At 36.5% G+C, this 25,528-nt stretch overlaps 1 protein-coding gene across 3 annotated transcripts in view; it reads left to right on the top strand.

Moving 5' to 3' along the window:
• Positions 1-25,528, top strand: part of LOC587178 (anoctamin-4) — a 46,701-nt gene that overhangs the window by 5,825 nt on the left and 15,348 nt on the right. For 2 of the 3 annotated variants that reach the window (XM_030980767.1, XM_030980769.1), the window contains exons 3-11: positions 676-748; positions 1,828-1,928; positions 3,109-3,184; positions 3,627-3,781; positions 5,206-5,241; positions 7,447-7,619; positions 7,897-8,055; positions 10,021-10,106; positions 10,743-10,864. In XM_030980767.1, the coding sequence (XP_030836627.1) occupies positions 676-748; positions 1,828-1,928; positions 3,109-3,184; positions 3,627-3,781; positions 5,206-5,241; positions 7,447-7,619; positions 7,897-8,055; positions 10,021-10,106; positions 10,743-10,864 (981 nt within the window). The remainder of the gene's footprint in view (positions 1-675; positions 749-1,827; positions 1,929-3,108; positions 3,185-3,626; positions 3,782-5,205; positions 5,242-7,446; positions 7,620-7,896; positions 8,056-10,020; positions 10,107-10,742; positions 10,865-25,528) is intronic. The other variant, XM_030980768.1, reaches the window with a different exon arrangement.

The following is a 25,528-nucleotide window of genomic DNA, read 5'->3' as shown; positions in this document are numbered from 1 at the left end:
ATACTCGGGGTACTTTAATTTTCATGGATTTTGCGCTAAAGTCGTGTCCATGAATATTAAAACCCGCAAATATATAAGCATGACTTTTTATGCGTGTCTTGAATGGGCTAAATTGCGTGCAACTCGAATTTAAGAACCTGCAAATAGAACATGTTTTGGGGTCGCGCGAAAAATTAAACACGCAAAAATAACAGCGTTTTCAGTATTGTAGAAGGCTGCTTGATGTGTACATTACAGTTGTTTTGCCAATGGAAGATATAAAGTTACTTTAAATGGAAAGTGTTTTCTAGAATTGCAATTCTGGCAGTATTGTATTTATTTTTATGGTTGGTACATGTACATGTAGATCTCTTTACAACAGTAACCTGTTCAGATTTGAATCACCAATATACATGTAGATACAGTTAACGACTGAATCATTCATACAAGTATACCCATTGTAAATTTGATATTTTTGTGTTTTCCATATTAAAGTCCGGAATGATAGATGGACTAGTTGAATTAGGGCCTTTGTTGAATACTTTTAGATATAAATGTAATCATGTACCGGTAAGCTTTAAAATGCAAAATTCTCAAGAAACATAATTTGTGACAAACTTGGTGAGGGTATGCATAATTTAGATGTTGACTATGCATCCATGTAAATTCTTGTATTTTGTTGTTCTTTTCATACAGGCTGCAATAATTCCAAACAAGAAGAAAGGGTGCATAGCCGGAATTGAGAAACGATTAAAGACTGATGATGAATGTGAGTATTACCATGCAATCCATTGTTGGCCTCTTGCTGCTGCAGTGTGGGACATACACATATTCCATTAACGATATTAAAGAATTTAAAGGGTAATTATGTTGTCTTGAAATAATGCAATATGTAAGAATGAGTGTGTGTTGTTTTTTAATTTTTAATTTGCTAGGTAATGCAATTATTATAATAAATTTATTAATTGGATGATACATATTTTTCACAGTTTGTAGGCCTACTTCCATGATCTTTTTGTCCGGACAGTTTAAACGTTAATTTCCTGTAATCTGAACTACATACAGAAACCACAGAGAGATTGACTTCCTTTTACAAGATGAATACAGGAATATACAGTAGCTGCTCAGGATAGAGCACTAAATCAAGATGTAACATTAAAAAACATACCTCTATACCAACATTTATTCTAAAATGCTTGTAATGTTTCAAAGATTAGGACAGTTGCTCAACTTACAGTGTCTCCCCCTCTCCTGGGAATACATTTATATTTTACATTTGTATATGTTAGATTACGGTATTCGAGGTTTACAAATTATTAACTATCAGCGTGTTTCTGCTAGAAGCCATTATCCAGTTAATAGTCGATAAGGGATAAATTTTGCCTAATAGAAACTGACCTTCTCCGCTATTATCCGGATAATGGCCGTGAGAGGTGTGATGCGTTCATGGGCAAAATGATCCTTCTTTTACAAGGATAATTCAGGGGAAGTTAATCGGATAACGTAAGTAGAAACTCACGCCGTTCCGATTGAGTGCACATAACAGAGAGAAACCGTAAATCAGAGTGATCACATGATCTGAATATTTTACCCCGACACTAAAATCCCAGGTTGACCTAGCAGTCCCACATACTGAAGTTAGCCAAAGTTCAATGAACTTTTATTCAAGGCCTTTTAACCCGCTAAATTGGAGAAGTGTATCCGTCCGGATAATACGCGTAGATAGAAAGTGCCCATTCCCTGATATTCTATGCTATTTTCCAAAAAAACATATCACCAGTAAACAGATAAATTCAGTATGACTAATAGAAACACGCTGTATATCTTGTTTTGCTTGTACTGTCGCAGTGGACTTTGTGAGTGCACCGTTCTGTGTTCAGAAGAGGAATGTTTTTGACGGGATCGATAACCAAGAGACATTCTTTAGATCAGCCACGAGGAGTTACCTGGTAAGTGGAATGTAATAGACTGGAAGAGAGTCACCATCGTGATTTTATCATAAAGGTTGTTGAGTTAGGGCGCGTTCATGCTTGATTTTGAAGGTAGAATGAGCGATCTGAAACACTCATCGTAAACGCTCATCGTGATCGCAGTTCCACGGTGCACTGTTCATGCTCACTTCTCCAGGCAATTCTCCTTGGGTGGCCTTCAGCTGGATTCGCAAACCTGTGTGCGCATGCTACGTAGACCCACTAGAGGTCAGTGCGTTGACCCCATTTAAACGCGTTTACAAATTGTAAACGCATCTTTTTGTGAGTTTACGATCGGCGATCATGATCGCCGTTTTTCGGTGATTCTACAAAAGTAAGCATGAACGCAACAGTGTTTTAAACTAAACGCGTAACAGATGCCTGATTCTGGCCAGAAAAAGTGAAGCATGAACGCGCCCTTAGATGGGTCTGATGTTAGAGGCGGGGATAGGTTTAATGATAGCATCTAGAGGAACCAGACTCTTGTTTGAATCAGCTGAAAGGGTTGCTAAGAGAGAGGACTATTTTAGACGAGTTCATGGTTATGTTGAAAGAACTTTGGATACAGACACTCTATAAGAAAGTATCCTCATCGTCATCTTCTACAACATCATCATTGTTATCGTCACCACCATCGTTATCGTTGTCACCGTCTTACTGTCTTATCATCATCATAGGGCAGAGGAACTTTCTTTGTGTTTGTGATATGCGCTATACAAGTATCCTTCATTACTATTATTATTATTATCATGTCATCCTCACCATCATCTTTAACAACATTACCATTATCAACATCATCATCATCATCATCATCATCATCATCATCATCATCATCATCATCATCATCAACATCATCATCATCATCATCATCATCAGCATCATCATCAGCAACATCATCAACATCATCAACATCATCAACATCATCATCATCATCATCATCAGCAGCAGCAGCAGCAGCAGCAGCAGCAGCATCAGCATCAGCATAACCATTACAGAAGAAAGATTTCCATCTTTCTTAAAGTGTTTTTTCTTTTTCCATCAAAACTTTAGAGTAGATTTCATGAGCCAATTACTTACAAGTGAATACACAAGAAGGGAAGCTTAAAACCACCATGTATCAGAGAAAATAGCTTTGTTTTTTCTCTTTTGTCCTGCATAGACTCATCATATATTGATCAATATGGATGTCAGAGAATCTGGAGATAAGAGGGATAACGATTCGATGAGGAGAAAAGGTAAGGTTATCCATAAATGTGCACTAAACTAGAGCTATATTGGGCAAGGAGAACTTACTTCCACCACTTGTTCTCTCTCTAAAAAAAGAATGATTTGTTTCATAATCTGTTCAGCTAATACATTTCTCTTTGTTTAATTACAAGTTCAGTTGCATAATACAGTTCATCCTCCTTGCCTGGTTACTCCTCATTAATAATATCTTTTGTGTCTTTTTTTTTTCAACCGACTTTCATGATTTTGTGTTACAAAATTGGAAATAGTATTTTCGAAACTTGAAAATATTGTAATATTCTATTTAATATTAGCTGGTGCTGGAAATCAAGAAAAAGTGAACTCCATACAGCAGAAATTAAGGGAGGAAAATTGCTAGTATTTGTTTGTTTTAATGTCTATTAAAACACATAAGATTTTACTTTTTTGGGTTTTGTTTTGTTCCTTCAGGGCTACCATACATGATTCTGAGGGGTATCTATGTCGACGGATTCATCCTCCATGATGAGTCTGTGTATGAAGATCTGGATGAGGATGAGAGGGATGCAATGAGGAAAGAAAGTGAGAAGCTGGGACACTTCCTACCTGATCTGGATCATAGAGAGGTATGCTATGGTATAACCTTCAAGCTAGTTTTGAGAGGAAATCATGCCAGAATCATATGCTCCTTTTTTTTATTTAATGGTACATTGTTTTCGAAAAACAAACTTCTTGAACCATCATGTTTGTGTATGATATAATTGATGCACCTGATGACCTTTTGCTACAATGGGATTTCTCATCCTGACTTGGGATTCACATAAACACATTTTTGTTTGTGATTGCAGGCGCAGATCCAGGGAGGGGCCGAGGGGGCCTTGCCCCCCCCCCCCGACAAAAACAAAAATAGAGATAGAGATAGAGAGGGGGAAAGAGGAGAGAAAGGAAAAGAAAGAAGAAGAGAAAGAGATTGGGTGGGGGGGGGGGGGGGGCAAAAGGGTCTTGCCTCCCAGGCTGTTCCCTCCCCCCCCCTTAGCAAAAAAGTTTAGCAAAATTCTTTACTGAAATCATAAAAACAATTGAATTGGGTAAAATTTACCTCTCAGCCAGTGCGTGATCTTGTCTATCCATTTTAGGAGAAATTTACGGATTTTTAGCTATAGTTGTTTGCCCAGACCCTCAATAGACACATCAGGTGCATATGCACTAACAGATTTCTAAACATCCTTGATGGAAGCAAACTTAATTGATATCTTTTGTTAGTACTTAGTACATCTAACATATTATTGATTTCAGGTTTTTGGTTTAACTATTCGTTAGAAAGAGAGATGGAAATCGAAAGATGGTGCAAGTACGGGTATGAATAGATGATCCAGTTTATAGTGGTCGGTCTTCCAGAAATACGGCCTTCTACCGAAAGTCAAAATGAGTTAGAATTAAGATCGTTACTAGTCTTCTTGCTTTGAATTATGACCGTAATAAAACTGTCCGACTAAAATTAGACTCACAACCTTTGCATAGGACCATGCAGTATACAAACAGCCTGAAACTAAATCTTTTAATAATCTTATTTAAAAAATACCATACGATCAAAGTATTAAAGACCTTTAGTCCAAGATCGGAAGTAGACTGTTTTGTTTGTTTGTTTTATTTATTCACCATGTAAAATAACTGTTTACAGATAATGAAATACAGTGGGTTAAATTGAGATATAATACATAGCAGGAACAATGCATAAACAAAGACATTTTGCTGGAATTTAAGACATTGGCAAGATCATTTTAAGTCGTTTGGTCCGGCCTGTTCATATACATGTAGTGTATCAAAGTTAGACTGTCCTTGAAATGAAATCTTTCAAAGAACCCCTTTTCACTCTAAATTTTTGTTGTGGATTTTACATGTGTATGACTTAAATTATTGTTTATTCTTCTAACTGCACATTATTCAATGTGTTGTCTTGTGCGTCAAACGTTTTAACGTCCATGTACATGTAAATTTGTTTGATGTGAATCTGTGTAACAGCCTCATTGTTTCATGTTTTAATATACAGAGAGACTTTAACATTACACGTCGAGACTCCAGATTTGTAAGTCATTTTGTGTCATATCAGACTAAAATAGAAAGCGTGTTCTTTTACATCATCACTCTCATGCATTAACATACCCCATCGTTCATTTAGAATGCTTGCATGCCAACGGTATATGATTTGATATGGTAAGAGAAAGACTAACTGCATGAAAACACTGAAGAAACATATACCAGGCACATAATCTGTCGGTGGTAGCAACAGCTAGGTCACAAAAGTAAATTTTTGTGTGGCTGACAAAATATTATTTTGCCTGACTGCTGAAACAGCAAATTGGCTTGTAGATATATAAGCAAACAATGGACCTACATAGTTGAGTTCTGTCTGAGGGACTTTGTCTTTGAGAATCAGTGCCTTATGAAAGGGCACTAGCGCTTTAAAGGTGGTTTTATATCCACAACCTTGTAGTTGGAAGGCTATACTGCTTTTTCATGTAGCCATAATGCCTGCTCTCTTTAGTAAATAAAGTCAGCTTCAAACTTTGCCATTTTAACGACGGCATTGAGGCCATCGTGAAAGGGTCGTCTTGGCAAAATGTCAAGTTATTGGAACCCTTGCTTACCTCTTGGAAGATCAGAATAGTAAAAAGGGCATCTTGGCAAAATTTTAAGTTGATTGAACCCGAGGTTATTTTGGGGACCTTTGGAAGATCAGAGTAGATATAAAGTATTTTCACAACATTACCAATAGTGCTTATAATGATGTTTTACTCCTTCTAACAATAAGAGACATATTCTAGAGATGCATTTGCATGTGCCTGGTTATGGTTAATTTATGAGTTGAATTAATTTTCAGGTATATACATGCATGTATACCGCAATCCTTTGAAAGTTCTAGCATTTAATTTTTATACTAACACCAGCTGATATTCGTGTTCAATCCTAAGTTCTTTAGATAATTCAGTACTTATAATGAAATTTAGTGAGCCTCATATCGTTTAAGACACAATTCCATGCAAGTTCCAATTTTGAATATATACATGTAGGTTGGAAGTTTGGAACTCTGTAATGAGACCTCTTTTTTTTATCTGAAGCATGTGTTTTACTAACCTTTATTATCTATTATTAAAGAATCTGTGTGTATACCGGAATGGTGTTAAAACAATTGTATTTGCTATTTATCATTGTCAAATAGAATCTTGCATTTTTCATTTGGACCATGATATATGTCATGGTTATTGAATAAAGATTTGTTCATATATACATACTTTTCAAATGAAATGGTGGAGCCCAATTAAGAAAGAACTCCTAAGTGAGATACCAATCAAATATTGATAAATTCTTAATAGATCTGCTTCTAGTCTGCATAACTTTCTCTTGGGCATTTGTTGTTACACTTCTTTTTGACAATGAATGACAACTAACATTATTTTTATTGCTTTTACAAAAGAGTTGCTTCATAAGTGAGTTCATGGCTCAGGTTTGCAATAAATACTTTCTACATTTGAGCAAAATATAGGTCTTTGCATTTCTCAGTCAATATTAGTGATATTGTTTGAAGTTGTTAATTTCCTCCATTCTTAAAACGCCATGTGTACCTTTCCAATTTCTTTCATCCAGACATGTAGTATAATACAAGAGAGTTGCAACTAATTGAGTTTGTTTCATATGCATTGTGCTTGCATCCTATTTGTTTTAAAGTAATGAAGTTGACACCGGACCTGCATGTACTCATAATTATGTAGAATGGGTAGATTATACTGGATCTCTGAAATTGTTTAGTCTGGAGAAGATAGGATATTTTCTTTTGTGAGGGGGTGGGGGGGGGGTGGGGTTAGTCATTTGAAGTTGCATCAATGTCTCAGTGATAGAAAAGAAACATTTTGATAATCAGGATTACAAAAAAAATACCCTTTGAGCCTCAACTGCAATAAAAACTAACCTTATCATAGTTATATTTGTAAAATCTAGCTACCAGTCAAACATTCTTTATCTCCCCCCTTTATTCTCATGCTCCTTTTCCTAAATTCCTTTCTTTTGTCTTTCTTCTCCTTGCATATATTCTTTTTTTCATCTCTTTTTTTTAAAATCTCTCTTTTTAAAACTCTCTCTTCTTTATCTCCTACTTGCTGGTTGTCCATATACTACATCAGAGGAAAATGCAAATTTTAAGCTCTGAAAACTGTTTTAGAAGTTTGAATTTTTCCTTTTTTGTTGGGTAAATCTTCAAGCAAGCAATTGATCCAAACCTTTCTTACTACTCTAGGATATGCAAAGAACGTGGGTGCGATTCTCCAAGTACCAACCGCTGTGGAAGATCAGGAACTACTACGGGGAGCAGATCGCTTTCTACTTTGCGTGGGCAGGAGCGTTCGCCACCTATCTCTGGATACCTATGCTTATGGGGCTGGCAATTTGGGGCTATGGTCTTTTCCTCAGGTAACTACTAAACCCCCAACTCGTTATATCTTTGATTAATTTTTTTAACGTTTATGACTTTTAAGCCTGTAAATTAACCATGGTATTTTCTACATGGTTCGTTTACCGGCATTCAATAAATTTGAATGATTCAGTTTTAAAAATCTGAATTACTTTACTTTATTATACTCATTCATGTACATATAAGTATATAAGTAATCAGAATAAAGAATAGGAATGTTTTGACCCATTCTTATTTTCTTCATCTCATTTACCACTCCCCTCCCCCACCCTGTAGCATTGAAAATTACCAAGACATGGTGGATGATAAAGGAAAGCAGCGGGACCTGATGGAAGAACTAGAGGCAAATAAGAGCCTTTATAATCTGAGTGCATCGGACGAGAGTCTATTAGCAAATCTCACTCAACAATTGGAAGACGAGTCTCTCATTACCATGTGAGTATCCCATTTTACCGTGTGAGTGTCCCATTTTACCGTGTGAGTGTCCCATTTTACTGTGTGAGTGTCCCATTTCACCGTGCAAGTTTCCCATTTTACCATGTGAGTGTCCCATTTTACCATGTGAGTGTCCCATTTTACCATGCGAGTATCCCATTTTACTATGAGAATGTTGTAAGACATGTGCTCCAGTGGCATTTGCTCTCCTGCATGTCAATACTCTGCACCAACCAAATTCTTTACTAAAACCTAATAGCAATTAAAGCTTATATCTTTGATGAAATCCAGCCCCAAGCAATGGACCGGTTTACGAGCCTATATTAAAATTTGTGGACGTTTCTTTCCTGGGGACCTATAGTGATGAGGTATTCCATTAACCTGTTTTTAATAGCTGAACTACAACACTTGGAATCCATGTTGCTATGTCAGGCAAGCCTCAAGCAATTTGAATTTGTTAGTAGACCGGTCCATTAACCCAAGAGCATATTTCAGAGCACCGTTTTACAATGTATAGTACTCTACAATGCCTCTACCCTGTCAATTAAATTGAAAATTGGTCTCTGACATTATAGGCATGTGTCTTTATCAGCTCGAGTTTGCCAAATAACCCGCTATTTTCAGACTCGGGATATTATGCCGAAGCTCGAAGTTGTGTCCTCACCAGACCGATACGCTTATCACAAACTAGCTCGGACAGGCGCAAATTAAGCCCGCTATTTCCTAAATAGCGGGACATTTTTAAAACAAGATCAAGATTTCTCTGGATATCCCGCTAGTTGCAACTGAGGGCTGATGAAGAGGATCGAGATAGTTAAAATAGCGGGTTATTTGGCAAACTCAAGCTGATAAAGACACATGCGTATAATGTCAGAGACCAATTTTCAATTTAATTGATAGGGTAGAGGCATTGTAGAGTACTATACGTTGTAAAATGGTGCTCTGAAATATGCTCTTGGGTTAATGGACCGCTGTTGATGACCATGCTTTGTCAAAAGTAAAGTTTACGAGATTTATGTCTAATGTAGCTCGATCTACCACAATAACAGAGCAAAGGAGCTTATAAATCATTCAATCTTATAGAATAACAAAGAAGCAATTATTAATTAATGACCAAAGGATACAGGCTGTTGCACATGACAAATCTCTGTTATTTTGCATGATTGAGTACAATGGGCAGGCTGCCTAGGTGTAATTGCCCAATTAATTATAGAAATACCATTAGCCTACCGGTATTAAAATGGCACAAAAATTAAAGTCTGAATAATGGATGTCTGATGACATTTTTGTCTCTGCCTTCTTGGCAAAGCCCTATTTCAACCCTTATTTATTAAATTTAGATGCTACTTATAAGTATCGGCTTGCATAGTGATGTAGATATACAGTAGGCTTACGGTTGCACCATGTGTGTGAGAGAGAGGGGGGGGGGGGGGGGGGGGGGGGGAGGGGGGGGGGAGAGGATTGGGGAGTCCTAAAAGGACTGTTTGTAATCTTTCTTGAGCTTATTTAATTTGTTGTGAAGCCAGTATCACATACACACACCTTTCCCCTGCATTGATATACATGTATAGAGCAGTACATTATCCCTTGTCAAGTTAATATGCTCGTGGACAGTTGTCCCCTGTCTACCGATGGATATTTCCAGATCAGGAATTGCTTTTTGATATATATATATATATATACAAAATAAGGGCATCAAACCAATGTTTATATTTGATTTTTTTTTCATATCAGCATGGGAATGGAAGCTGTTGGAACAACTTCATGAAATTTTTATTTTTATGTTAAGATTGCAAAATTAAATATACAGATTACCACGCAAGAGAAAGGTTATATTCTTTAAATAATCTCTTTGCATGCATTCTAATATTAGTACCCAGGAGATTAAATTGACCTATTGTTGTGGGAATAATAATACTTTTTTATTTTTTAATGTCCAAATCTTTTATTTTTGAATGTATACAGGATTACAGATGCAGGCTTGACAGTGTTCAAGAACTCTTTTGACTCAGAAGTGACTCCATATTATGCCCTCGTTATATGTCTTTGGGGTAAGTTTGAAATCAGATTGCATACCTACTTATCCCCTCGATTATTTACATGTAGCAGTCCTCTTAACCTTCTCCATTTTGCAGTTGTGATTATTTTCAAAGACTTTCTGAAGACAAAACTAACTCTCTGATAAATGATTTTTACACCTATGTTTTCCATTATTTATTGATGAAAAATTGTTTTTCCTTTAACCTTGAAAGTTTTGTTAAGTTCTGTTTAAGTGAAGTGCAAAAATCATCCAAATAACTGGTGCAACTTCGATCTCCATGCGATAAAAGTGAAGGTCTACCCTTTTAAGTTCTTTTGAATTTATTTTTGCGTTGAATCATTTTCTGTTTTGTTTTCAGGAAATCAAAAGCAAACCAACTCTGCAGAAATTATGAAATTGGCTGAACTTACCTTTACCTTCCATTTTAAATTCAGTGCTACATGTATCTAATGTGCATGCACTACATGGCTATTTTGCCTCAATACTTCAAATTTTATTTGTCATATTTCATACTTCATATTTAATTTGTAAATGTATTATCCGTTTTACATTCCTTTTGAATCATTAATTGGTGACGTTTTTTTTTATACATGACAAGGTGCATAATGTATACTTAATTTGCCCTTTGACCTTTTGACCTTTGTAGGTACAATATTCCAGGAGGTTTGGAAGAGGAAGAGAGTGAAGCTGGCCTATGAATGGGATGTGGATAACTATGATATGTCTGAACCTGACAGGCCAGAGTTCTATGGTACCAAGGAGAGACCGGTAAGAGCTCAATATACACTGTATTATCTCAAGAACCTTTTGATCGATTCCTGCCAAACTTAGGTCATGTATGTATCTTGCAGAGCCAATATGAACTGATTAGATTTTGGGGTCACGCAGTCAAAGGTCACAGGGCTCATTGTGTTTGCAAAAATAACTTGTGATCACATCATTAGAACCGATGGACGGATTACCATCAAATTCAGGATAGTATGTCTCTTGCAGAGCCAATGAACTACCAGTATTTAGATTTTTGGGTCATAAGGTCATTGGGCTCATTATGTATGCAAAAATAGCTTGTGATTGCATTATCATTAGAACCGATGGATGGATTACCATCGAAATTCTGCACGCTATTAAAATATAACGTCCATAGTTTTCATTGGTTTAAGGTTTGAAAGTTGAAACTCAATATTGTGTGAAAGTTATAACAGAAAAGAAAATCTTTATTTTATAATTCCACGGGGGCGATTTTTAATTTTGCAATCGCCCTCGTAACAAATCTGACGGAGGTGATTGTGTAGCTCACGGGGGCGCCCATCGCCCACATGTATTTTGAGCCTTGCATACATGTATATGAAAAATAGCTTGTAGTCACAATATTCTGAGAACCTGTTAATGGATTACAATCAAACTTTTTTTTTTTGGTTCGCTCAATGGCGGAGGCATCATTTTCGTCTACGCGCATTCGAAGATCTATCTAGTTTAATCAAATGTTGGCGATAATTTAATTGCAAGATGTGATTTCAGAATCCCATTTTCTTCTTTTATTTTGGTATATTGGCAGACAGACCACCTCATTTGTCAAGTGACCAATTCCAATCTTGTTGTACTGTATGTTCATTCAGCTTTCCATTGAAATAAAGCTGTATTTCCATCAGATGGAGTCTTTAAAAAGACAGGATTTTAAAATGCAAAACATAAGAATGGAAGTTGAATTGCATGATTTGTTTCAGTATAGATATCTAGAAGTATATTTGCACAAAATAGTAGTTCTCTTAATCATTTCTACAAATTCTAACAAAAATATCAGTTTATGAAATATACCAATGTACATGCATTAGCATGTAATTCACAAACCTAATAATAAATGAATAACATACAGTCAACAACTAAATTATACTTTTAACCCTTTGCTTACGGGAACCTGGTGGTCCCTGTGTTAAGCCTATGGGACTTATACAATTCAGTAGTCAACGGGTTAAGTATGTGGAAAATTCACTTGTCTCGATTTAGGTTTCTTGAGAATGCGGCATACTGTATTAAAGCATACATCTGAAAGTATTCAACAAAGGCCCTAATTTAACCAGTTCACTTACTTTCATTCTCGAGTTAAGAAAAACACCCCAAAAACAAATTTACAAGGGGTATGAATAATTCTGTTGTTAAATGTAGCTATAAACTATTTGTCTAAAGGCTTCATGTAACATTTTGTCACAGTTGCATATACTACGTGCACTAACAATTGGAAATGATTTATGTAAGCTTCATTGTATGTGAGATTTGCGTATGTAGAGGTGGTGGTGGTTATTTTACCTGACTGCTAAGAAAGCATAAATGCTTGTAAGTAAGCAACCAGACGGCCGACGGCTTTAGGTCCTCTCTGAGGGACCTGGTTATGAGGATTAATGCCTTACCAAAGGGCACTAGCGCATCGCCATTGGTGTCGAACCCGGGTCACTGGATTATGAGACCACTGCTCTACCGACTGATCTATCGCTGCAATGATAATGCATAGAGTAGCAATACCGTATTTGCCGGCGTAAAGGCCGCAGTATTTTTGGAAGAAAAAATATCAAAAAGTCGGGGTGCGGCCTTTACGGCGAAACAGAAAAAAAAAAAAAAAAAAAGCCAGCACGAATTTGTACATATTTCCACACATCTTACCGACAATTTTATCTTGCATTGTTGACATGAAGACTAAAATAAACTTCCAAAAACAACATCTGCCAATAGATTTTGATCTAAGTTCGTGCCAATGCTTTGCAAATGTAAAAGAAGGGACTGTTTAACGAAGCATCCAGCACGCGAAGTCGCCATTTTCAATCCATTTCAATGACTACATCACTGAAAACTGCAGTGTATGGTATCAGTGCGGCATGGCCGAGCGGTTTAAGGCAGTGATTTTAGTCACATCAACATTTGTATGCAAGAGATCGATTCCCGACTTTGGCAAAAGATCTTCTTTTTTTTTTTAAATGTCAAAATCGGGGGTGCGGCCTATACGGCGCTGCGACCTTATCGCCGGCAAATATGGTATATGATGTCACATTGTCACCGACGGTATTGAGCCATTTCTGTATGACATACATCCAAGTCATGCACAAATATAAGACATCATTCAATACCTCTGGCAATCTTCATATTAATTACTGATTCTAATGAAATAAACAACTATATCAAATAATTGTAAAATAATACATGTAATTATTCAGTTATGACATTTAAATAATAAAATATGTTGTCACCATATTCTATATGTCATATTCAATTTTTTTCATACACTTTCAAATTAACAAGTAATCATTTTTGACCAAGTTAACATTTCTTTTAGAAACACATTTCTATATAGATGATTATTACAAGAGATATGATAATACAAAATGTAATAATTATGATCACTTTCAGATTATAGTCCTATCATTATCCGGAAGCATTATTTTACCAAGTACCATAAACTAAATTCCATGTTTTTATGTCTCTAAAAGCAATTGAGTTTTCAGTTTCAGTTTGCTATATCTTCATAATTAACACATATAATAATTTGTGAGAGGAAAAGATTGAGTCATCAGCAAAAAGAAATAATAACAGTTTACAAGAACAGATGTAAAATTCATTCTCTAATGTATGAATGAATGTGGGCCCAGGAATGACCCCTATGGTACATCACCTGATACTGTTTTCATTGTGAATAGTAAGCCTGTAATTTATTGGGTACAAACGGGTACATGGTACATGCAGTTTGTTGTTCATACTAACTCTGTATTCACATGGTGCAATTCTATGTTTTGGGGATAGGGGGTACTTTGATGAAGTAGAGTTTTTTGTCCAGATGGGCAAATGCTAGGAGCTTTGGAGTTAGAGATACCATGTAACACCAGATCTGTCTCGCTGGGGACAAATGAAGCTCGCTGAGGAAGTACTGGTGTTTGATATGTAACCCTGTAAGCGTACAGACAGAGAGTGTCAGAGTGCCAAAGAGTGGAGAAAAATACCCGATGATCACTCTGTCCAGGGCGTCCACTGTGGCGCATAGAACTTCGTTTTCGTGTCTTGCAGGAATGATGCTCCCCGCGTTACCCTCCTTGTCAAAGAATGCCAATCTATGGGGATTTGCTTGGATCAGCCTGATGATCAGTATTTCGGTTTGTGTTACACAGATCTGCATGCCGTTTGCTGTTCCAGTGGTGATCACTCCGGATTGAGATGTAATGCCCTTGTCGCTTACCTTAAAGTACTGGATTTTGTTGGTGCAGTTGGCAGTGTAGACATTGTCTTGGCTGTCTTTATACAGAGTAGAGAAAAAATCAATGTCGTTCTTCTTTGCCAATTGCTGAAATGGGATTACCCACATCAAAGTACCTTCTGAATTGTAAGCCATTATTTCCTCTAAACCGTGCGATACAACGGCTCGTCCGTCGTTCAGAATGACGATGTCTCGCACGGGGCCGACGTCACTACCCAAGTAAGGCTTTCTGTCTCCTGAGACCTTGATGGCTTCAGCTCCAGAAAGACTGCTTCCATACCCTACGACAACGGTGTCTTGCGCCATGCCTGTCATACCCCTTATCCCTCCAGGAAGGTCTACCTCCTTGATGATTGTAGGTGATTGGGGCTGTGCTGGGCCTGCTGCCCAAGGCTGCGCCAATCCTGTCTCCGGAAGCATATTGGCCTGGATATCACTTACTAGAGCATTCACAGTAACATTCTGCGGAAGCCCTTGCACACGATTTTCCTCGAATGGGGTCTGTCTTCGGCACAAGGGACAGATCATGTGATTTATGTCTTGATGACCCATGTCATATCCTATGAGGCACTTCTGACAGAAGGTGTGTCCACAATTCAAAAGTGTCGCTTTCTCAAAGATGGTAAAACAGAGAGGGCAATCCAGATTGGCATGTATTGGATCATTGACCGTTCGTTTAGCCATACCTTTCACTCAGATAAATTTCTGGAAAAATGAAAGAAAAATTCAAAGACAAAGTTGAGAATTATTGTGATGTAATTAAAAGGGGAAAAGGCTTTTTTCAATGTTGAGAATCACTTTGAAGTCCTCCAGGTTTGAAGGAGAATTTTTATTGAAGGTAATGTAACCAAGAAATTTAATTTGACATTTCTGTATCCTTAATTTCTGTTCCAAGAATCTTAAGGAGTGTGTAACTTCAGCCTATTCTATGAAAAACATGTATAACCAGGCGCGGGGCTAGGATACAATTAACTGTGCGAAAGCAAACAAATGAAGGCAAACTTTGAGAGATACTTCAAAAAATATATAATACCCTATGTCTCAACTGGCAGTACTTACACTACTACATGTATATACATTTACACTTTGATACCAAAAACGACAACAACACATTAAACCAAAAGTCAAATGTATGAAAAAGGACAAAACAAATTATCTAAACTTTGACATAATGATCTTACAAAATTTGGAAAGGTTCTTTAACTGCTTAACAGAATTTGCATTGAATAACTGATGAAATCAATAACTTTAGGTCTACTGTAATGATATTTCCTAACATACTGCTAACGATAATCATTGAATGCTGGACACACCAGAACATAATGAAATTCATCACCCTGTACCTTAATATTACATAGGGAACATAACTTGAGAGGTTGATCAGATAAATAACGACATTTGGTAACTGGCAGCTTAATTACCGCAACAAAATTACTTACAAAGAGATATTCTATCACCTACGTCCAATTTCAACAAAGAGCTCTCCAAACCACCTTCCTGTTATTAAAGCATAAAAAATTTCTTTAAACTTCCTTATTCCAATTTTGCAAATCAATATCACTTTAAATTTAAGGTCCAAAGATTACTTAACCCAAGAGTGAGACTGGAGTTTAAAGTCTAGTAAAATTTTAATTTTGTGCATATTCACACTTCCTGGACTTATTTATCTCTGGAAAAAAAAGGCTCTTTTCACCAACCTCTGAAACAGAAACATATCTATATCTTTAAAGATACCTCACAGTTTATAATACAAATTTATTTAAAGAATAATATTCAAGGGGTCGGTGACACAAAGACGTAACTCCATTTTTGCCATTTTGAGAAAAGGTGGTTTATGTGTCACTGAACACTTGGGCCTAAGGAGTTAAGTCTATGCTTCGCTAGTCATTGACTTCAATGGGGTGTTGGATGGAGTTGAGTCTTTGTGTTGGATGGAGTATTTTCTCGACATTTTGATATCAAATACTCATTTTGGCAAAATATGGAGTTACGTCTTTGTGTCGTTGAACCCTTGTATAATCATTTTGTATATATGCTATGAAATTTTCATGAGCTTTGAAGCTAAAATAAGGGAGATACACGAAGGTGAATTTTTGACGTTTTTTGCTCCTCTCTTCGAACAGGGCCTCGGTAGCTGTTACAAATTCAAAAGCTTTTTAAAAAATTTCAGGGTTTTAATTGCACCCTAGACCTGCGCCTGTAACCATGAGTTTAGATGTAAAAAGTGATATTGATTTTTAATAGATGTGCATGAAATACATATTTAGTCTTTAATTGGGCGTATACCTGTACATGTACATACTTTGGACAGTCACCTGTATTTGATTACCATAGTAAATGCTTGGACTTTGCTACATCTCGATCTGTATGACATACATGTCGATGCATTATCTGTTTTTTCTGCCGTTAGATTCATGACCATGGTTTAAGAATCTGATTCCAAATTATTTGGTTGTGTTATAGATCTCATATCATAGCACCAATAGAATTTAAAAAATTGAAAAAGAATTATCATTATTATCATATTTCATTCATGGTGAATTTAAAACATCCCAATGAATATCAAATTATGTAATTACAAAATAAACCCTTGTCAATAGCTTCTAGTATTCTAGTACTCATCTTTGAAAAAAAAAGATCTAGTAGTATGTAGTATGGAGCCCTTGATTCATTTTGCAAATGCTCAATTAATTAAGGAACTTAAAACAGTTTTAAATGTCTTGCAGTGTTCATATAATAAACTCTGTAGTAGAACATTTATTATACCTTGCTTTTGGAAGATCCGAATACACACCACTTACATCAAAGTTTGATGTATAAAGGCAAAAGAGCAATAATACATCCAAGATGGTACAGAGCATTCAGCACTATTCTTTGCTTACCCAGCAATCACTAAATACGGAAATGCTTGACAAGAATTATTACGAAATGTGATGGATATTGGAGATGTCATTGTTTGTTTGTCACTTTTAGGGGTTTGTCAGGGCTATATTGATACAGTTCTGGTTGGATGGTTGGAATGTTATGCCTCCGCAACGAAATAGCTGGAGGCATTATGTTTTAGGGTCGTCCGTCCGTTCGCTCTATGGCAGAGGCATCATTTTCGACTGCGTGCAGTTTAAGATCCTTCTAGTTCTGAATGATTCCGTTATAAATAGAGAATAGGTAGCATCAATATGACAATGCGGTATTATGGTTCTTATGTACTGAAAAGGTACAATTGGTACTGATTTCATATCTCATATTCTCCTCATTCATGTTTTAACCCGAAATAAAATTCCTACTCGACCAGGCATGATACTGCTGACAAAAAAAAAATCATTTAAACGTTGAACTATCTAAATTTTCATTATTTGATTGAAATTACACCTTACCCGTTTTCATCATATTTATAAATAGAAAAAAAATGTAATAGGGAACACATTTTTCCTCCATTCAGTGTTAATGTCAGAATCTATTTATGTATTATTTGAATAAATAGGAAGTATGTTCTTCAAAAAATATGATAATGGCTTGTAAGCCTGGCTTAACCTATCTTACTGATTTATAAAGCAGCAGGTTTATGTTTCACTTTTAATTTTATTTAATTTTTGTCTTCTTTTGATTTATATCTTTTTAATATTCTGTGCAAATTACCATAATTTTGTGACAAGAGAATGAATGACCTGAATCCAGGAATTGAAAATGATGAATTTATTTTGTATGGACATAATTTTGTGTCTTCATTGATTTACACGTTATGATGGTGATTTTTTGAATGGGATGAAGAGGTTGACATTTCATGCTGGATAAAATCAATGGATTAACTCTACTCACTTGAATCTGGGGGGTGTTTCACAAAGATCCTAAGTCAAACTTAACTCTTAGTTGGAGCAAAAATTCAAGTATTATAGACTTTTCATAAATTTGAATCAATATTTTATGCCTATTGAAATAACTTTTCAAAAATATTTTCAAAGATGCTAACAGCTTTCCATAATTGTTTAGTGCAACTTAAAGATAAGTTCAACTTGTGATCTTTGTGAAACACCCCCCTGGACTAAAGTAAGTATGCTTTTATGAATACCAGCCTCAGGGCTCGAATTACCCACCGGCAATCGGCAATTTGCCGCCATGCCCCTCTCACTGGCCGGAACGCCCTTTTCAAAATCAAACCGTTTACGGCCACAATATTTTAATCCACAAAAGTTTTGCCGATATTATAGTCATCATTAGTCAACCCCGACTTGTGATGTTCAAAAAGACTTTGTTGCCCCTACTGAGATTTAAAAACAATAATTATCGACAAGGTTTAGTTGCCTCTACGGAGATTTAAAAACAATAATTATCGACAAGACTTTGTTGCCCCTATACGGAGATCTGAAAACAATAATTATCGGCAAGGTTTTGTTGCCCATACGGAGTTCTGAAAACATTAATTATCGGCAAGGTTTTGTTGCCCCCACGGAGATCTGAAAACAATAATTATCGGCAAGGTTTTGTTGCCTCTACGGAGATCCAAAAACAATAATTATCGACAAGACTTTGTTGCCCCTACGGAGAGCTAAAAACCATAATTATCGGCAAGGTTTTGTTGCCTCTACGGAGATCTAAAAACAATAATTATCGGCAAGGTTTTGTTGCCCCTACGGAGAGCTAAAAACCATAATTATCGACAAGGTTTTGTTGCCCCTATGGAGATCTGAAAACATTAATTATCGGCAGGGTTTTGTTGCCCGTACGGAGCTTTAAAAACAATAATTATTGGCATGCCCTCGCTGCCCCTACGGAGCTCTAAGTTATAACAGAAAAGATAATCTTTATTTTATAATTCCACAGGGGCGATTTATTTTGCAATCGCTCCCGTGAGCAATCTGACAGGCAATTGTGTAGCTCACGGGGGCGCCCATCGCCCACATGTATTTTGAGCCTTGCATACATGTATATGAAAAATAGCTTGTAGTCACAATATTCTGAGAACCTGTTAATGGAATACAATCAAACTTTTTGTTTGTTTTTTGGTTTGCTCTATGGCGGAGGCATCATTTTCGTCTACGCGCATTCAAAGATCTATCTAGTTTAATCAAATGTGGGCGATAATTTAATTGCAAGATGTGATTTGAGAATCCCATTTTCTTCTTTACGTGTATGTATATGTAGAGTATTTTGGTATATTGGCAAACAGACCACCTCATTTGTCAAGTGACCAATTCCAATCTTGTTGTACTGTATGTTCATTCAGCTTTCCATTGAAATAAAGCTGTATTTCCATCAGATGGAGTCTTTAAAAAAACAGGATTTTTAAAATGCAAAACATAAGAATGGAAGTTGAATTGCATGATTTGTTTCAGTATAGATATCTAGAAGTATATTTGCACAAAATAGTAGTTCTCTTAAGCATTTCTACAAATACTAACAAAAATATAAGTTTATGAAATATACCAATGTACATGCATTAGCATGTAATTCACAAACCTAATAATAAATGAATAACATACAGTCAACAACTAAATTATACTTTTAACCCTTTGCTTACGGGAACCTGGTGGTCCCTGTGTTAAGCCTATGGGACTTATACAATTCAGTAGTCAACGGGTTAAGTATGTGGAAAATTCACTTGTCTCGATTTAGGTTTCTTGAGAATGTGGCATACGGTATTAAAGCTTACATCTGAAAGTATTCAACAAAGGCCCTAATTTAACCAGTTCACTTACTTTCATTCTTGAGTTAAGAAAAACACCCCAAAAACAAATTTATAAGGGGTATGAAAAAATTCTGTTGTTAAATGTAGCAATAAACTATTTGTCTAAAGGGTTCATGTAACATTTTGTCACAGTTGCGTATACTACGTGCACTAACAATTGGAAATGATTTATGTGAGCTTCATTGTATGTGAGACGTGCGTATGTAGAGGTGGTGGTGGTTATTTTACCTGACTGCTAAGAAAGCATAAATGCTTGTAAGTAAGCAGCCAGACGGTTGACGGCTTTAGGTCCTCTCCGAGGGACCTGGTTATGAGGATTAATGCCTTACCAAAGGGCACTAGCGCATCGCCTTGATTTCGAACCCGGGTCACTAGATTATGAGACCACTGCTCTACCGACTGAGCTATCGCTGCAATGATAATGCATAGAGCAGCAATACCGTATTTACCGGCGTAAAGGCCACAGTATTTTTGGAAGAGAAAATATCAAAAAGTCGGGGTGAGGCCTTTACGGCGAAACAGAAAAAAAAGAAGAAAAAAAAAGAAGTGAAAACCAGCACGAATTTGTACATATGGGACTAGATCTACGAACGGTACAATAACTATACATTTCCACACATCTTCCCGACAATTTTATCTTGCATTGTTGACATGAAGACGAAAATAAACTTCCAAAAACAACATCTGCGGTTTTTTTTTTATCTAAGTTCGTGCCAATGCATTGCAAAAGTAAAAGAAGGGCCCATTTAACGGAGCTGACGCGAAGCATCCAGCACGCGAAAGTCGCCATTTTCAATCCATTTCAATGACTACATCACAGAAAACTGCAGTGTATGGTTTAAGGCAGTGATTTTAGTCACATCAACATATGTACGCAAGAGATCGATTCCCGACTTTGGCAAAAGATTTTTTTTTTTTTTTTTTCGTTCTTCTTTTTTTTTTCAAACATCAAAATCGGGGGTGCGGCCTATACGGCGCTGCACCCTTATCGCCGGCAAATACGGTATATGATGTCACATTGTCGGTATGGAGCCATTTCTTTATGACATACATTCAAGTCATGCACAAATATAAGACATCAATACTTCTGGCAATCTTCATATTAATTACTGATTCTAATGAACTAAACAACTAATTTCAAATAATTGTAAAATAATACATGTAATTATTCAGTTACCGGTATGACATTTCACCCTAATAAGGCCGGGCTATTTGAGGTCTTAGTATGGCCGGGGGGGGGGGGGGGGGCATTATGGCCCCCCCTTAAGATCTCAGCCGCGAAGTGGCCGATCGCCGTGAAAATTTGCACGCATGTCAAGTGAAGCGTATAGAATAATATGATAATTTCAATATTTTTAAAAATACACTCATTTGCATATTTATGATAATTAATGCAAATAAAGTCATAAAAATCACATTTTTACCCATAAATCATATATTATTCATATTTAAGCATTCTTTTTCACTACATATATTCACTAGACCATTCTGAATAATAACAGAAGAGCCAGCTTATTCCTTATGTTATCCCTTGTTTTGATAATTTCTTATTTTAACTTATGTATTTCATTGTTTTTGTTGTTTTATTTTATTTCTTACTACAATTCAGCTATTTTGACTCCCAAAACAACCACCTAAACTTTAAAAAAGACCCAATAACCCAGTTTAGTCTGTTTTTAGGAAAAATGACTTTTCCATATGTTTTGTACACAAATCAAGAAAATGAGCGATTTTCGGGGTGACATGCAAAGACAAAAGGTCACGTGGCCTTGTAACCGTAGGTCCGATTTCAAAAAAATTGTTTTAAAAGTTGCACAAGACTCGAAAGAAAAAAGTCAGCGAGCGGCGGGGCGCCATCCATATGCATTCATATGCATTGGAAAAATCGTGAAGGGGGGGGGGGGGGGGACATAATGGCCCCCCCGGCCTTATTAGGGTTGAATAATAAAATATGTTGTCACCATATTCTATATGTCATATTCAATTCTTTTCATACACATTCAAATTAAGAAGTAATCTTTTTTGACCTAGTTAACATTTCTTTTAGAAACACATTTTTATATAGATGATTATTACAAGAGATATGATAATACAAAATATAATAATTATGATCACTTTCAGATTATAGTCCTATCATTATCCGAAAGCATAATTTTACCAAGTACCATAAACTAAATTCCATGTTTTTATGTCTCTAAAAGCAATGGAGTTTTCAGTTTCAGTTTGCTATATCTTCATAATTAACACATATATTTGTGAGAGGAAAACATTGAGTCATCAGCAAAAAGAAATAATAACAGTTTACAAGAACAGATGTAAAATTCATTCTATAATGTATGAATGAATGTGGGCCCAGGAATGACCCCTATGGTACACCACCTGATACTGTTTTCATTGTGAATAGTAAGCCTGTAATTTATTGAGTACAAACGGGTACATGGTACATGCAGTTTGTTGTTTATACTAACTCTGTATTCACATGGTGCAATTCTATGTTTTGGGGATAGGGGGTACTTTGATGAAGTAGAGCTTTTTGTCCAGATGGGCAAATGCTAGGAGCTTTGGAGTTAGAGATATCATGTAGCACCAGATCTGTTTCGGTGGGGACAACTGAAGCTCGCTGAGGAAGTACTGGTGTTTGATATGTAACCCTGTAAGCGTACAGACAGAGAGTGTCAGAGTGCCAAGTGCAGAAAGATACCCGATGATCACTCTGTCCAGGGCGTCCACTGTGGCGCATAGAACTTCGTTTTCGTATCTTGCAGGATCGATGCTCCCCGCGTTACCCTCCTTGTCAAAGAATGCCAAACTACTGGGTTTTAACGGCCTGATGACCAGTATTTCGGTTTGCGTTACACAGATCTGTCTGCAGGGTACTGTTCCAGTGGTGATCACTCCGGAATGAGGTGTAATGACCTTGCCACGGACTCTAAAGTACTTGATTTTGTTGGTGCCGTTGGCAGTGTAGACATTGTCTTGGCTGTCTTTGTACAGAGTAGAGAAAAATGACTCCTTTGCCAATTGCTGAAATGGGATTACCCACATCAAAGTACCTTCTGAATTGTAAGCCTTTATATCCTCAAAACCGTGCGATACAACGGCTCGTCCGTCGTTTAGGATGACGATGTCTCGTACAGGGCCGACGTCACTACTCAAGTAAGGCTTTCTATCTCCTGAGACCTTGATGGCTTCAGCTCCAGGAAAACTGCTTCCATACCCTACGACAACGGTGTCTTGCGCCATGCCTGTCATACCCCTTATCCCTCCAGGAAGGTCTACCTCCTTGATGATTGTAGGTGATTGGGGCTGTGCTGGGCCTGCTGCCCAAGGCTGTGCCAATCCTGTCTCCGGAAGCATATTGGCCTGGATATCACTTACTAGAGCATTCACAGTAACATTCTGCGGAAGCCCTTGCACACGATTTTCCTCGAATGGGGTCTGTCTTCGGCACAAGGGACAGATCATGTGATTTATGTCTTGATGACCCATGTCATATCCTATGAGGCACTTCTGACAGAAGGTGTGTCCACAAGTCAAAAGTGTCGCTTTCTCAAAGATGGTAAAACAGAGAGGGCATTCCAGATTGGCATGTATAGGATCATTGATGGCTCGTTCAGCCATAGCTTTCACTCAGATAAATTTCTGGAAAAGTGGGAGTCAAAGTTGAGAATTATTGTGATGTAATTGAGAAGAATCATTTTTAGACAAGGTTGAGAATAATTGTGATGTTCTCACTGAAAAAGGGGAAAAGGCTTTTTTCAAGGTTGAGAATCACTGTAAACACATTAAACCAAAAGTCGAACGTATGAAAAGGACAAAACAAATTATGTAAACTTTGACATAATGATATTACAAAATTTGGAAAGGTTATTTAACTGCTTAACAGAATTTGCATTGAATAACTGATGAAATCAATTACTTTAGGTCTACTGTAATGATATTTCCTAACGTACTGCTAACGAAAATCATTGAATGCTGGACACACCAGAACATAATGAAATTCATCACCCTTTACCTTAAGATTACATAGTGAACATAACTCAAGAGGTTGATCAGATAAATAACGACATTTGGTAACTGGCAGCTTATTATTACTGCAACAAAATTACTTACAAAGAGATATTCTATCACCTATGCCCAATTTCAACAAATAGCTCTCCAAACCACCTTCCTGTTATTAAAGCATAAACGATTTCTATAAACTTCCTTATTCCAAATTCGGAATTTCTAAATTTAAGGTCCAAAGTCCCCAAAAAAGCCTTTTTTCACCAACCTATGAAATAGAAAAATACATATATCTTTGAAAAATACCTCACAGTTTTTAATACAAATTTATTTAAAGAATAATATTGAAGGGGTCAGTGACTCCATTTTGGCCATTTTGAGCAAAGGTGGTTTATGTGTCACTGAGAATTTGGGCCTTAAGGAGTGAAGTCTATCTCTCACTAGCCATTGACATCATGTTGGATGGAGTTAAGTCTTTGTGTTAGATGGACATTTTCTGAACATTTTGATATCAAATACTCATTTTGGCAAAATATGGACTACGTCTTTGTGTCACTGAACCCTTGTATGATCATTTTGTATATGCTGTGAAATTTTCATGAGCTTTGAAGCTAAAATAAGGGAGATTATTTGATTGTGTTATAGATCTCATATCATAGCACCAATAGAATTTAAAAAATTGAAAAAGAATTATCATTATTATCATATTTCATTCATGATATATTTAAAACATCACAATTAATATCAAATAATGCAATTACAAAATAAACGCTTGTCAATAGCTTCTAGTATTCTAGTACTCATCTTTGAAAAAAAGATCTGTTACAGAAAGTGACACGTAGTATGGTGCCCTCGATTTATTTTCAAGTACTCAGTTAAAGGAACTTAAAACAGTTTTAAATGTCTTGCAGTGTTCATATAATAAACTCTGTAGTAGAACATATATTTTACCTTGCTTTTGGAAGATCCGAATACGCATCACTTACATCAAAGTTTGATGTATAAAGGCAAAAGAGCAATACATCCAAGATGGTACAAAGCATTCAGCACTATTCTTTGCTTACCCAGCAATCACTAAATACGGAAATGCTTGACAAGAATTATTACGAAATGTGATGGATTTTGTAAATGCCATTGTGTGTTTGTCACTTTTGGGGGATTTTCAGGGCTATTAATATACAGTTCTGGTTGGATGGTTGGAATGTTATGCCTCCGCAACGAAATAGCTGGAGGCATTATGTTTTAGGGTCATCCGTCCGTTCGCTCTATGGCAGAGGCATCATTTTCGACTGCGCGCAGTTTAACATCCTTCTAGTTCTGAATGATTCCGTTATAAATAGAGAATAAGTAGCATCAATATGACAATGTGGTATTATGGTTCTTATGTACTGCAAAGGTACAATTGGTACTGATTTCATATCTCATATTCTCCTCATTCATGTTTTAACCCGAAATAAAATTCCTACTCGACCAGGCATGATACTGCTGACAAAAAAACAATCATTTAAAC

Source organism: Strongylocentrotus purpuratus, unplaced genomic scaffold (genome assembly GCF_000002235.5).
Source record: "Strongylocentrotus purpuratus isolate Spur 01 unplaced genomic scaffold, Spur_5.0 spur5_scaffold_11, whole genome shotgun sequence".
NCBI classification, from domain to species: domain Eukaryota; kingdom Metazoa; phylum Echinodermata; class Echinoidea; order Camarodonta; family Strongylocentrotidae; genus Strongylocentrotus; species Strongylocentrotus purpuratus.
This window is presented reverse-complemented; position numbering and strand designations above follow the sequence as displayed.